At 44.6% G+C, this 14,866-nt stretch overlaps 1 protein-coding gene across 1 annotated transcript; it reads left to right on the top strand.

Annotated features, from left to right (window-relative positions):
• The first annotated feature begins 274 nt into the window (after positions 1 to 274).
• On the top strand, positions 275 to 4,794 carry LOC124676366 (anthocyanin regulatory R-S protein-like). The gene is made up of 8 exons (XM_047212441.1): positions 275 to 417; positions 498 to 752; positions 857 to 953; positions 1,129 to 1,143; positions 1,260 to 1,316; positions 3,535 to 4,140; positions 4,231 to 4,638; positions 4,723 to 4,794. Exons 1-8 carry the CDS (start codon positions 275 to 277, stop codon positions 4,792 to 4,794), a joined length of 1,653 nt encoding a protein of 550 aa, XP_047068397.1.
• Positions 4,795 to 14,866: the final 10,072 nt, after the last annotated feature.

Here is a 14,866-nt window from a genome sequence, read left to right as displayed (position 1 = left end):
CTCTGTCTTCTATTCTTGGTTAGCTTAACTACTTTCACTCTCTTATTTACTTTCTTCCTTGTACTAACTCTACTACCAATATTGCACTTTGTAATCTCGTTGAGAAATCTGTCCAGAAGTTTCTTAGCACCATCATGAACTAAATTAATTAAGATGATACTATACTTCCTATACTACCCAACCATGCATACCTTTCTTGTTTTGCTGCTTTGTCTCTTCTAGCTCCACCTTCTGATTCTGCTTACATGTGCAGGAAGGAAATAGTGTGGTGGAAATGGCACTATCAGCTCCTCTGAACCAGGAAGAGCCCACTCTGCCATCGCCGGGGAAGCGATTCAGCAACCAGCTCGCTGCTGCCGTGAGGAGCATCAACTGGACTTACGCCATATTCTGGTCCTTGTCTACCAGCCGCCCAGGGTAATAATATATCGTTTCATGATCACCCAAGCTAGTGACGAACATCCGCCGGTTCCTTTCCTCATACGATATGTTTATAGAGCTTTGACGTGGAAGGACGGGTTCTACAACGGCGAGATAAAGACGAGGAAAATCACCAACTCGACGGACCTTACCGCCGACCAGCTCGTCCTGGAGAGGAGCGAGCAGCTGAGGGAGCTTTACGAGTCGCTACTCTCCGGCGAGTGCGACCACCGGGCGAAACGTCCCGCCGCCTCGCTTTCGCCGGAGGATCTCGGCGACGCCGAGTGGTACTACACGGTCTGCATGACCTACGCCTTCCGGCCTGGCCAAGGGTTCGTCTAGACTCTAAACTTCTATCTTATCATGATAATATTTACTGTACTGGTTGTTAGACTGAGGAGTTTAATTTGTTGCTCCGCTGTACACGTCCGGTCAGGTTGCCTGGCAAAAGCTTTGCGAGCAATGAACCTATTTGGCTCTGCAACGCTCACTTCGCGGACACCAAAATCTTCCAACGCGCGCTCTTAGCAAAGGTACGTTTGTGTGTCTACGTCTTCAAGCCTCTCTCTTTAGCTTCCTGCAACTGCAAGAAACTGTCTCTCTCCTTAATATCTGGCAAATCTGCACACTAACTATATTTATGTATACTACTGACTGATATATCATGATTTCCACTTTGCATGGCCATGCTATCTGCCCCTAATTTAGACTGCGTCTATTCAGGTCAGTACACTTCATGCTTCCATCACGCGGCATAATTGGCACTGCATGTCACGTGTTCACCGTTCAGATTTCTGACCCCAACCAACTCCATGCTTGTCTTGGCTCACATTTTTCAGACAGTTGCTTGCATCCCATTCATGGGCGGTGTGCTTGAGCTAGGGACGGCTCATCAGGTTGGTTCCTGGGGGTGTGCATATGACTTTCACCTCTCGTTTTTTATAAAATTCTGCCATTCATTACTAGTTGCACCGCTTAAGTTAAATCATGTTATGATATTTACTATATGTGGCTACATGGTCTCTCGAAACCACCAAACTATATACTAGCCTGCCGAGAAATTTCATAAACGCCCCAACAAACCCCCACATGAGATAAGGCCCAAATGCATGCACGCCAAATGTTGTGAACACAAAATTAGACCCAAGTCATGGGAAAGATGCATGAACCTGCATCAAGTCTCGAGAGACAGACACACCGACCAAAAGGAATAGACAAAGCCACAAAGGTAGGACAGATCCACCCCTCTTTGAACTTCCAGAAGCGGTACGCCGGGTTATCGTTGTGGAGACAACTAGAGAGTAGGGATATGCCTAGGCGAGCAATATCAAAGCCTTATAGACTTATACTGAATATCACCATACACATGAAAATTTTGACACTAGCTAAGACGTTCATTTTTAAATGTATATGGCCGCATGGGGGCCGGGTCGCCTACTCCAATATTAGAAGAGGTGATGAAAGAGTCGTTGAGAGTGGCTCGAGCGTCTAGACTCCACGGTTGTTGGACTTACACAATAAATTAGGCTTCTAACAACTTGGACTTATATGAGTTATTTGGACCTCTCGTCTTGACCTTATTTTTTATGTTCTCCCTTTGTTTGACTTGCTGACCATGGATGGGTATTTGGATCATTGTTCACTTGACTTGACGTTGACAATTCGATATGTAGATACCACATAGAACTAAGTGGGACGCATGGTGAGGTTAGATACCCCTCGGCAAGAAGATATGAGCACCTCACAATAGAGGATCCCGCTTGAATTGAAATTCACATCCATGGTAGTCACACTACGAGTAACGAGTAGAGGGCATTGGACACTCCAAGGCGACATCTTCAAGAGAACCACGGTAGTAAAGCGGCGTCGCGGCTTGATACTCAGGGATCTTTAGTTTTCACCCGAAGCACTAGGAAGACAACAAGCTCTACGAAGGAGGAGAAGATACCAAAGTGATGCCTTCAAAATGGGAATAACACCAATGGCACTCACCATTGATGACCCCGGCCACCGTCATACTATGCCTTCAGCCTGTCAGCTAGGTACCACTATGGACAAACATCGACACTCCTATCGTTTATGACTACCATCACGACATACAAACTCCATACGCCACCAAGCCACCCGAACTAGTACAATTCACGATGATGATTTTGGTTAGATCAATGATTAAGCACCAACAAAGAAAAAGGCGTAGATCCCTAGCGTGTAGAGGATGTCGGTGGCCCCAATTATCCCGGAACTATGTCATCAGTGGCTTCCATGCCCCCCCCCCCCCCCCCCTCGGGTGTGCTACCTCACCTTAAAAAAAGTACTAATCATCGTAGAGATGTCCAACTACACACGAGGAAATATTCTTTTGTTGTTGTCTGGCACCTACGATTTGACAGCTGCCATTCATCGGCTGTAATAAGGGGTTGGAGAGAGCGTATGAGAACTGAGAAGGTGGTGGAAGGAAGCTATGGTTACAGGTCTATGATGTCCCTAGTTGGCTATCATCATCTCCAAGTGACTCCATGTCAAAAATTGGGACACACATGAGAATTTACCACACGCTTATGATACGATTGGACATTCTTGCCGGTAAAATAAAATGGCTATTTCAGGATGAAAGCTGACTAACTATATATTCTCCAATTTGCACAAACTCCTACTTCCAGTGTGTCAATTTATCGGGAGGCCAGAGTGCAGCAGTACTATCGCTGGTAACCGAACATATTGCAAATTACCAAAACCTTGTGCCAAGTACAGCATACAAGCTAAAAATGGTGTACAACTATTTTGCTAAAATTGTACACGTACAAAAAGTGTAATTTTTCTGTTCAGTAGTGGTATTTAATTATAGGTGACTGAGGAACATTTCAGGAAAAATAGGACATCATATAGACAGGGAGTACTCTATAGACAGGCTACCAATTGGAGTACTACTCTTCGCGATTATTATAGTACAGTACTATGCTTATTTTCTTGCGTTCATTGAAAAGACATGAAGACCGGATCCTTCCACATGTTATTTTTACTCCAAGTTGTTCACCCAATAATTGAAGTGGCCGGTACTATTTGCTGATTAATCCATTCAAAGCATTGAAAAAGTGGTTTCGATCGATTTGCTAGGTATCGGAGGACACGGACATGGTGAACCGGATCCGCACGTCTTTCTGGGAGCTACAGTTTCCGACATGCTCGGGGGTGGAGGAGCCGAGCTCCAGCCCATCAGAAAACGAAACCGTGGACGCCGACTTCGTGTTCGAGGACCTCGATCACAACGCCGCCGAGGCGACGGCGACGATCTCCGGGGAGATCGAGTGCCTGTCCGACGGCAACCTCGAGCGGATCACGAACGAGATCGACGAGTTCTACGGCCTGTGCGAGGAGCTGGACTTGCGCGCTCTGGAGGATAACTGGATCATGGACGGGTCCTTCGAGGGGATGTCTTCGCCGGACGCAGGCGGGATCATCGATGATGTTGCTACGTTAACTAGCTCCGTCGAATCCTCTCGCCCGTCATGCTTTACGGCCTGGAAGACGTCGCCGCAAGACGTGGCTGCCACGGCGGCCGGGGAGTCTCAGAAGTTGCTGAAGAAAGCCGTGGCCGGTGGTGCGTGGAAGACAGCTCAGGGAAGTAACGTCAAGGGTCATGTCATGTCGGAGAGAAGGCGCCGGGAGAAGCTCAACGAGATGTTCCTCATTCTCAAGTCATTGGTCCCGTCAATTCACAAGGTACGATGGGCCATCTTGACAAAGGCGTACTCCTTTTCGTCAAAAAAAAAAACGTTTTTTATACTTTTCCTGGACTGGTAATTGTTGCAGGTGGACAAAGCATCCATCCTAGCAGAGACGATAGCCTATCTCAAGGAGCTGGAGCAAAGGGTAGAAGAGCTTGAATCCAGCAGGGCACCGCCACGGCCGATCGCTGAAGCAGCAGGCCGGAGGCGCCATGACGTCGCCGGGAAGAAGGCCTCGGTCGGATCCAAGAGGAAGGCGTTGGACCTCAGTGATGGCAACCATGAGAAGGAGCACCTCTCCAAGGACGATGCTCCGAACAACGTCGTGAACGTCACCGTCATGGACAAGGAGGTGCTCCTGGAGGTGCAGTGCCCGTGGAAGGAGCTGCTGATGACAAGAGTATTCGACGCCTTGAAGACCCTCGGCCTGGACGTGCTCTCCGTCCAGTCGTCGACGCCGGACGGCCTGCTTGCTCTCAAGATACGGGCTCAGGTCTGGCAATGGAAATGCATGCAGAGCTAACGCCCATGGTTATGGTTATTGCTTTACTAATGTAATCTGGTGATTTTTCTGCAGCACGCCGGTTCTGCCGCCATGCCACCTGGGATGGTCAGCGAAGAGCTTCAGAAAGCTATAGGCAAGCGCTGAAAGAATTCTGAAGGCGTGGCGTAACATTGGTTCTTTTGCTCCTAGTGACTACTTACGACGATGTCTGTGTTTTACAAATGTGACAAAGAAAATCAGATATACTAGTGTGTGTGACGCTTGGATTCAACTGGAATCGAGTGAACAGAGTTAATTCGTCGACACACAATACAGAACCGCGGGTGCATCCAGCCCGGCAGGACGATCATGTGCTACTGTGCTCATTCTTTTTTTCATGTGAAGTAGACCGATCTGTTGACGATTATAAAAAAATTAAAGTAATAAAAAATTATAAATAGATGCTTAGACCACCTAACGACTATAAACAACAGCGCTAGCTGAAGGCGTGTGCCACCATCCTCGCTCATCCATCACTGCAGCCTAAATTTTTTACCGTAGTAGATAAACGTGAAATCAACATGCTAGTGTCATAAACCTGCAATCGTAGCTAGATATGTATAGATCCAAAGAACCAGACCTCAAACCACACCAACTGTGGTGACCCTGCATACCACTGCATGTTGTAGTATGACAGTCATTGACATAATATGTGCGAAGTACCAATCCGCAAATATTACATCCCTCGGAGTAGTACGACAGAAGCATAGCTGGTCTTTAACCCAGTCACGTAATATTACAAACCATATATATACATCATCTCGGAGCTCCTCCTGGGTCCATAGAGGTTTACTCCTAGGTTCGAGGTGAACCCCCCTTATCTTATATAATATATGTCTTAACAAGTTTAACATTATTTAACTCGAGCAGTTAATACTATAGAGTTCGTACTGCTCGGCTACTACTACTACTACTCTCGTGGTCTAAGCTTGTTCTCCTTCTGGAACCTCCCCGGTTCCGTAGACGATCAGATAGTCGACCCCCTCTACTCCTTCAGAGAGGTCTGGTTCTTCATAGCAGATCCCATCTGCTCCGTTTTGTCCTTCGTTAGCCTCCTCAAGGTGATTCAGGCAATCTAAGCAGAGGATTATAATTAAGAGGTATGAGTACGAGCGTACTCAACAAGTTCATTATAGGAAAGAGGTGTTTAATGCACTAGCTACGGCATTAGACCAGAAAGTCTAATACCAATGCAGGTTTTCATAATCATTTCTTCAAAAGGTTGCTTTTATTCAGACGAACTATGTCCGTCAGCATTCACCGGGTGTCTAGAACTTCATGGAGTTCCTTTCCGGCAGCGTTCGCAGTTCCAAATCCCGGAACAGGGAGTGACAAGTCACGATTCATTACACTCTGCAGAGGTGTGTTGCTTTACCCATAAGAGATCTTAACCTTGGTGCCAACCGGGCAGCTTTCCCGTCCACACTTCCGTGGTGTGAGGCCCGGTATAAGGTCTTAGTCAAAATTGTATTCCTTCGCGATCTCGCACATCCACCCTTTGTTGCAATTCCGACCTTGGGTCCTCGCCGGTCAGCATACCCCTTTGGATACCTTTCGACCTCGACAACTATTATGTTTTCGACCTGATACCTTCGCCGGTCGTTGCAACCCCTCATAGACCACATTACCGTGGGGAATTAGAATGGGATCCCCACCCTCAAGTTGCTCTTGCAAGGCACAACTGCTACGATAAGTGCATCTGTTGATGTACAAGAGGAAGAAGTACAATTGACTACTCCGTCTCACTCCAGATCTTATGGTTAACACGAGTCTTACGGCACAAGAATCACTGGATGACATTGTTTGTTAATCCTAGATGGATACAAACCCTTGCAATGGAACCTCCAACATACTCATACCATGGTTCCATTGCCCACCACATAGTCATATTCATAGTTATGAAATTAGCATCTTTGTTTTTCATGCAAGAGTGATAAGTATATTACTTTGCAAGTAATTTAGTAAAAATACTCAAAGTAACATGAGCAAGCGATGAACTTGCCTCGCGACTGCAATGTAGTGCAGTTGGATTGTTTGGACTGACCCTAGTCCTCTGTTTCTGAAAGATAGCATCATTGTCCGATAAGGGTAATGGTTACATATTCAAATGTGCATGCTTTCGACTTTTAGGGTTTGGTTCCCCCCTTCCCGATTCTTATTGGTTTAATGCCGTTCCAGCGGGCAGCGGAGGTGTGGTAGATCCCCTCGGAATCCCAGCAGCACGACGGCGTGGTGGTGATGGAGGAGGAGAAAAGCTGCAGGGCTTCGCCAAGCCGGAACAACACTATGGAGGAGAGAGGGGGCGGCCAGAGCTTGGTATGAAGGGGTGGCTGCGCCCCTGCCCCCTCCCCTCTTTATATAGGGTGGAGGTCGGTTGGGGTGCCCCCCCCCCCCAAGCCCATCTAGGGCTAGGGCCGGCGGCCAAGTGGGGGGAAGGGGATTTCTTCCCCACCAAGTTGATCCCCCCTAGGGTTTGGGGAAACCCTAAAAGGGTTGGCCGGCTGGGCCTTGAGGGGCATGTTCCCCTGGCCCATTAGGCTAGGGTGCACCCCCTCGGCCCATGCTACCCCTCCTAGGGTCGTGGGCCCACTGGTGGGACCCCGGAACCTTCTAGAACCTTCTCGGTCTTTCACCGGAAAAATCCCGAACTTTTCCGAAACCTAGAAATCAACTTCCCTTATATGAATCTTATTCTCCGGACCATTCAGGACCTCCTCGTGATGTCATGGATCCCATCCGAGACTCCGAACAAACTTCGGTCTCCATCTCATATTCTGAATCTACTTATGCGACATCGAACCTTAAGCGCGTCACCCTACAGTTCGTGAACTATGCGGACATGATCGAGACTCCTCTCCGACCAGTAACCAATAGCGGGACCTGGAGATCCATAATGGCTCCCACACATTCAGCGATAACTTAGTGATCGATTGAACCATTAACATACGATACCAATTCCCTTTGTCGCGCGATACTTTACTTGTCCGAGGTTTGATCATCGGTACCTCCATACCTAGTTCAACCTCGTTTCCGACAATTACTTTTTACTCGTACTGTGGTATGTCATGTCTTGTGACCTAGTCACATGCTTGCAAGCTAATTAGACGACATTCCACCGAGAGGGCCCAGAGTATATCTATCCGTCATCGGGATGGACAAATCCCACTCTTGATCCATATGCCTCAATTCACACTTTCCGAATACTCAATCCCATCTTTATAACCATCCATTTACGCAATGGCATTTGATGTAATCAAAGCATCCTTCCGGTATAAGTGATTTACATGATCTCATGGTCGAAGGACTAGGTAACTATGTATCGAAAGCTTATAGCAAGATGAACCTAATGACTTGATCTCATGCTACGCTTATTTGGGTGTATGTCCATTATATCATTCACCTAATGACATAACCTTGTTATTAATAACATCCAATATTCATGATCACGAAACCATGATCATCTATTAATCAACAAGATAGTTATACAAGAGGCTTACTAAGGACTCCTTGTTGTTTACATAACACACATGTATCAATGTTTCGGTTAATACAATTATAGAATGGGATGCAAACATTTATCATAAACATAAAGATATAATAATAACCATTTTATTATTGCCTCTTGGGCATATCTCCAACACTTCTTAGGCAGTAAGGATTCTTAAGGTTAATTTGATTGAGCTAGAGGGATGCCAACTACTGTTGGGGACCCTAGCTCCCTTTGAACCCATCTGCGTGATGATATCTATATTTGGCTAACTACCTGGATGGTTTAGTGTGGTTGAGTGGGCCTTAACAGCACTTGGTTGCTGTTATGGTATCTCCCACCATATTGGCTTGTTGTGCTAGGACAAGTGCTTGCTGGGTGTTTCCTTTTTGGAATTGCCAGTAACTTTTGATGTTGACAACCACTAGACAATAATTTGTCTTCATTTGTGATGGTTTAATGAACCAGTGATACGTCTCAAACGTATCTATAATTTCTTATGTTCCATGCTACTTTTATGATGATACTCACATGTTTTATACACTTTATATGTCATTATTATACATTTCCCGGCACTAACCTATTGACGAGATGCCGAAGAGCCAGTTGCTGTTTTCTGCTGTTTTTGGTTTCAGAAATCCTAGTAAGGAAATATTCTCGGAATTGGACGAAATCAACGCCCAGGGTCCTATTTTTGCACGAAGCTTCCAGAAGTCCGAGGGAGAGACGAAGTGGGGCCACGAGGTGGCCAGACACTAGGGCGGCGCGGCCCAAGCTCTGGCCGCGCCGGCCTGTTGTGTGGGGCCCTCGTGTGGCCCCCTGACCTGCCCTTCCGCCTACTTAAAGCCTCCGTCGCGAAACCCCCAGTACCGAGAGCCACGATACGGAAAACCTTCCGGAGACGCCGCCGCCGCCAATCCCATCTCGGGGGATTCAGGAGATCGCCTCCGGCACCCTGCCGGAGAGGGGAATCATCTCCCGGAGGTCTCTTCATCGCCATGATCGCCTCCGGATCGATGTGTGAGTAGTTCACCCCTGGACTATGGGTCCATAGCAGTAGCTAGATGGTCGTCTTCTCCCCATTGTGCTATCATGTTAGATCTTGTGAGCTGCCTATCATGATCAAGATCATCTATTTGTAATCCTTCATGTTGTGTTTGTTGGGATCCGGTGAATATTGAATACTATGTCAAGTTGATTATCAATCTATCATATATGTATATGTTCTTGCATGCTCTCCGTTGCTAGTAGAGGCTCTGGCCAAGTTGATACTTGTGACTCCAAGAGGGAGTATTTATGCTCGATAGTGGGTTCATGCCTCCACTAAATGCGGGACGAGTGACGGAAAGTTCTAAGGTTGTGGATGTGCTGTTGCCACTAGGGATAAAACATCGATGCTTTGTCTAAGGATTTTTGTGTTGATTACATTACGCACCATACTTAATGTAATTGTCTGTTGTTTACAACTTAATACTAGAAGGGGTTCGGATGATAACCTGAAGGTGGACTTTTTAGGCATAGATGCATGCTGGATAGCGGTCTATGTACTTTGTCGTAATGCCCTGATTGAATCTCATAGTACTCATCATGATATATGTATGTGCATTGTTATGCCTTCTTTATTTGTCAATTGCCCAACTGTAATTTGTTCACCCAACATCTGCTATCTTATGGGAGAGACACCGCTAGTGAGCTGTGGACCCCGGTCCTATTCTTTACATCTGAAATACAAACTGCTGCAATTGTTCTTTAATGTTCTTCGCAAACAACCATCATCATCCACACTATACATCTAACCCTTTGTTTACAGCAAGCCGGTGAGATTGACAACCTCGCTGTTACGTTGGGGCAAAGTTTTGTGATTGTGTTGTGCAGGTTCCACGTTGGCGCCAGAATCCCTGGTGTTGCGCCGCATGATGCGTGCAGTTGACACACGTCCGTTGGGAACCCCAAGAGGAAGGTGTGATGCAGACAGTAGCAAGTTTTCCCTCAGAAAGAAACCAAGGTTTATCGAACCAGGAGGAGCCAAGAAGCACGTTGAAGATTGATGGCGGCGAAATGTAATGCAGCGCAACACCAGGGATTCCGGCGCCAACGTGGAACCTGCACAACACAACCAAAGTACTTTGCCCCAACGAAACAGTGAGGTTGTCAATCTCACCGGCTTGCTGCATAACAAAGTATTAACCGTATTGTGTGGAAGATGATTGTTTGCGAGAAAACGAGTAAAACAAGTATTGCGATAGATTGTATGCGATGTAAAGAATAGGACCGGGATCCACGGTTCACTAGAGGTGTCTCTCCCATAAGATAAAAGCATGTTGGGTGAACAAATTACAGTCGGGCAATTGACAAATAGAGAGGGCATAACAATGCACATACATGATATGATAAATATAGTGAGATTTAATTGGGCATTACGACAAAGTACATAGACCGCTATCCAGCATGCATCTATGCCTAAAAAGTCCACCTTCGGGTTATCATCCGAACCCCTTCCGGTATTAAGTTGCAAAACAACGGACAATTGCATTAAGTATGGTGCGTAATGTAATCAATAACTACATCCTCGGACATAGCATCAATGTTTTATCCCTAGTGGCAACGACACATCCACAACCTTAGAACTTTCCATCATCGTCCCAGATTTAATGGAGGCATGAACCCACTATCGAGCATAAATACTCCCTCTTGGAGTTAAGAGCAAAAACTTGGCCAGAGCCTCTACTAATAACGGAGAGCATGCAAGATCATAAACAACACATAGGTAATAGATTGATAATCAACATAACATAGTATTCTCTATCCATCGGATCCCGACAAACACAACATATAGAATTACAGATAGATGATCTTGATCATGTTAGGCAGCTCACAAGATCCGACAATGAAGCACATGAGGAGAAGACAACCATCTAGCTACTGCTATGGACCCATAGTCCAGGGGTGAACTACTCACTCATCACTCCGGAGGCGATCATGGCGATGAAGAGTCCTCGGGAGATGATTCCCCTCTCCGGCGAGGTGCGGGAGGTGATCTCCGAAATCCCCCGAGATGGGATTGGCGGCGGCGGCGTCTCGGTAAGGTTTTCCGTATCGTGGCTCTCGATGCTGGGGGTTTCGCGACGGAGGCTTTAAGTAGGCGGAAGGAGCAACGCGGGGGCCACACGAGGGCCCCACACACCGAGGCGCGCGGCCTAGGGCTGGGCCACGCCGTCCTGTTGTGGCGGCGCCTCGTGGCCCCACTTCCTTTCCCCTCGGTCTTCAGGAAGCTTCGTGGCAAAATAGGACCACAGGCGTTGATTTCGTCCAATTCCGAGAATATTTCCTTTGTAGGATTTACGAAACCAAAAACAGCAGAAAACGACAACTAGCTCTTCGGCATCTTGTTAATAGGTTAGTGCCTGGAAAATGCATAAATACGACATATAATGTGTATAAAACATGTAGATATCATCAATAATGTAGCATGGAACATAAGAAATTATCGATACGTCGGAGACGTATCGGCATCCCCAAGCTTAGTTACTGCTCGTCCCGAGCGAGTAAACGATAACAAAGATAATTTCTGGAGTGACATGCCATCATAACCTTGATCATACTATTGTAAGCATATGTAATGAATGCAGCGATCAAAACAATGGTAATGACATGAGTAAACAAATGAATCATAAAGCAAAGACTTTTCATGAATAGTACTTCAAGACAAGCATCAATAAGTCTTGCATAAGAGTTAACTCATAAAGCAATAAATCAAAGTAAAGGTATTGAAGCAACACAAAGGAAGATTAAGTTTCAGCGGTTGCTTTCAACTTGTAACATGTATATCTCATGGATAATTGTCAACATAGAGTAATATAACAAGTGCAATATGCAAGTATGTAGGAATCAATGCATAATTCACACAAGTGTTTGCTTCTTGAGGTGGAGAGAAATAGGTGAAGCTGACTCAACATAAAAGTAAAAGAAAGGTCCTTCAAAGAGGAAAGCATCGATTGCTATATTTGTGCTAGAGCTTTTATTTTGAAAACAAGAAACAATTTTGTCAACGGTAGTAATAAAGCATATGAGTTATGTAAATTATATCTTACAAGTTGCAAGCCTCATGCATAGTATACTAATAGTGCCCGCACCTTGTCCTAATTAGCTTGGACTACCGGATCATCGCAATACACATGTTTTAACCAAGTGTCACAAAGGGGTACCTCCATGCCGCTTGTACAAAGGTCTAAGGAGAAAGCTCGCATTTTGGATTTCTCGCTTTTGATTATTCTCAACTTAGACATCCATACCGGGACAACATGGACAACAGATAATGGACTCCTCTTTAATGCATAAGCATGTGGCAACAATTAGTGTTCTCATATGAGATTGAGGATATATGTCCAAAACTGAAACTTCCACCATGATTCATGGCTTTAGTTAGCGGCCCAATGTTCTTCTCTAACAATATGCATGCTCTAACCATTAAAGTGGTAGATCTCTCTTACTTCGAGACAAGACGGACATGCATAGCAACTCACATGATATTCAACAAAGAGTTGATGGCGTCCCCGGGAACATGGTTATCGCACAACAAGCAACTTAATAAGAGATAAAGTGCATAAGTACATATTCAATACCACAATAGTTTTTAGGCTATTTTGTCCCATGAGCTATATATTATAAAGGCGAATGATGAAATTTTAAAGGTAGCACTCAAGCAATTTACTTTGGAATAGCGGAGAAATACCATGTAGTAGGTAGGTATGGTGGACACAAATGGCATAGTGGTTGGCTCAAGGATTTTGGATGCATGAGAAGTATTCCCTCTCGATACAAGGTTTAGGCTAGCAAGGTTATTTGAAACAAACACAAGGATGAACCGGTGCAGCAAAACTCACATAAAAGACATATTGTAAACATTATAAGACTCTACACCGTCTTCCTTGTTGTTCAAAACTCAATACTAGAAATTATCTAGACTTTAGAGAGACCAAATATGCAAACCAAATTAGCAAGCTCTAGGTGTTTCTTCATTAATAGGTGCAAAGTATATGATGCAAGAGCTTAAACATGAGCACAACAATTGCCAAGTATCAAATTATTCAAGACATTTTAGAATTACTACATGTAGCATTTCCCAATTCCAACCATATAACAATTTAACGAAGAAGATCCAACCTTCGCCATGAATACTATGAGTAAAGCCTAAGGACATATTTGTCCATATGCAACAGCAGAGTGTGTCTCTCTCCCACACAATGAATGCTAGGATCCATTTTATTCAAACAAAAATAAAAACAAAAACAAACCGACGCTCCAAGCAAAGTACATAAGATGTGATGGAATAAAAATATAGTTTCGGGGAGGAACTCGATAATGTTGTCGATGAAGAAGGGGATGCCTTGGGCATCCCCAAGCTTAGACGCTTGAGTCTTCTTAAAATATGCAGGGGTGAACCACCGGGGCATCCCCAAGCTTAGAAGCTTTCACTCTCCTTGATCATATTGCATCATTTCCCTCTCTTGATCCTTGAAAACTTCCTCCACACCAAACTCGAAACAACTCATTAGAGGGTTAGTGTACAATAAAAATTAACATGTTCAGAGGTGACACAATCATTCTTAACACTTCTGGACATTGCATAAAGCTACTGGACATTAATGGATCAAAGAAATTCATCCAACATAGCAAAAGAGGCAATGCGAAATAAAAGGCAGAATCTGTCAAAACAGAACAGTCCGTAAAGATGGATTTTATTGAGGCACCAGACTTGCTCAAATTAAAATGCCCAAATTGAATGAAAGTTGCGTACATATCTGAGGATCACGCACGTAAATTGGCTTAATTTTCTGAGCTACCTACAGGGAGGCAGGTCGAAATTCGTGACAGACAAAGAAATCTGAAGCTGCGTGATAATCCAAATCTAGTATGAACTTTACTATCAAAGACTTTACTTGGCACAACAAAACACAAAACCAAGATAAGGAGAGGTTGCTACAGTAGTAAACAACTTCCAAGACTCAAATATAAAACAAAGTACTGTAGTAAAAACATGGGTTGTCTCCCATAAGCGCTTTTCTTTAACGCCTTTCGGCTAGGCGCGGAAAGTGTATATCAAGTATTATCGAGAGATGAGGCATCAACATCATAATTTGTTCTAATGATAGAATCAAAAGGTAACTTCATTCTCTTTCTAGGGAAGTGTTCCATACCTTTCTTGAGAGGAAATTGATATTTAATATTACCTTCCTTCATATCAATGGTAGCACCAACGGTTCGAAGAAAAGGTCTTCCCAATATAATGGGGCAAGATGCATTGCATTCAATATCCAAGACAACAAAATCAACGGGGACAAGGTTATTGTTAATGGTAATGCGAACATTATCAACTTTCCCCAAAGGTTTCTTTATAGCATTATCAACAAGATTAACATCCAAATAACAATTCTTCAATGGTGGCAAGTCAAGCATATTATAGATTTTCTTAGGCATAACGAAATACTTGCACCAAGATCACATAAAGCATTACAATCAAAATCATTGACCCTCATTTTAATGATGGGCTCCCAACCATCTTCTAACTTCCTAGGAATAGAGGTTTCAAGTTTTAGTTTCTCTTCTCTAGCTTTTATGAGAGCATTTGAAATATGTTTTGTAAAGGCCAAATTTATAGCACTAGCATTAGGACTCTTAGCAAGTTTTTGT

This window comes from Lolium rigidum, chromosome 7 (genome assembly GCF_022539505.1).
Source record: "Lolium rigidum isolate FL_2022 chromosome 7, APGP_CSIRO_Lrig_0.1, whole genome shotgun sequence".
NCBI lineage: Eukaryota > Viridiplantae > Streptophyta > Magnoliopsida > Poales > Poaceae > Lolium > Lolium rigidum.
The sequence above is the reverse complement of the archived record's forward strand: the minus strand, read 5'-3'. Positions and strand labels throughout refer to the sequence as shown.

Bases quoted from the DNA above. Each gene is read 5' to 3' on its own strand.
- LOC124676366 (XM_047212441.1), top strand. From the start codon at position 275: ATGGCACTATCAGCTCCTCTGAACCAGGAAGAGCCCACTCTGCCATCG. The intron at 1,317-3,534 runs GTTGGTTCCTGG...TCGATTTGCTAG, and splicing joins AGCTAGGGACGGCTCATCAG to GTATCGGAGGACACGGACAT. The intron at 4,141-4,230 runs GTACGATGGGCC...TAATTGTTGCAG, and splicing joins TGGTCCCGTCAATTCACAAG to GTGGACAAAGCATCCATCCT.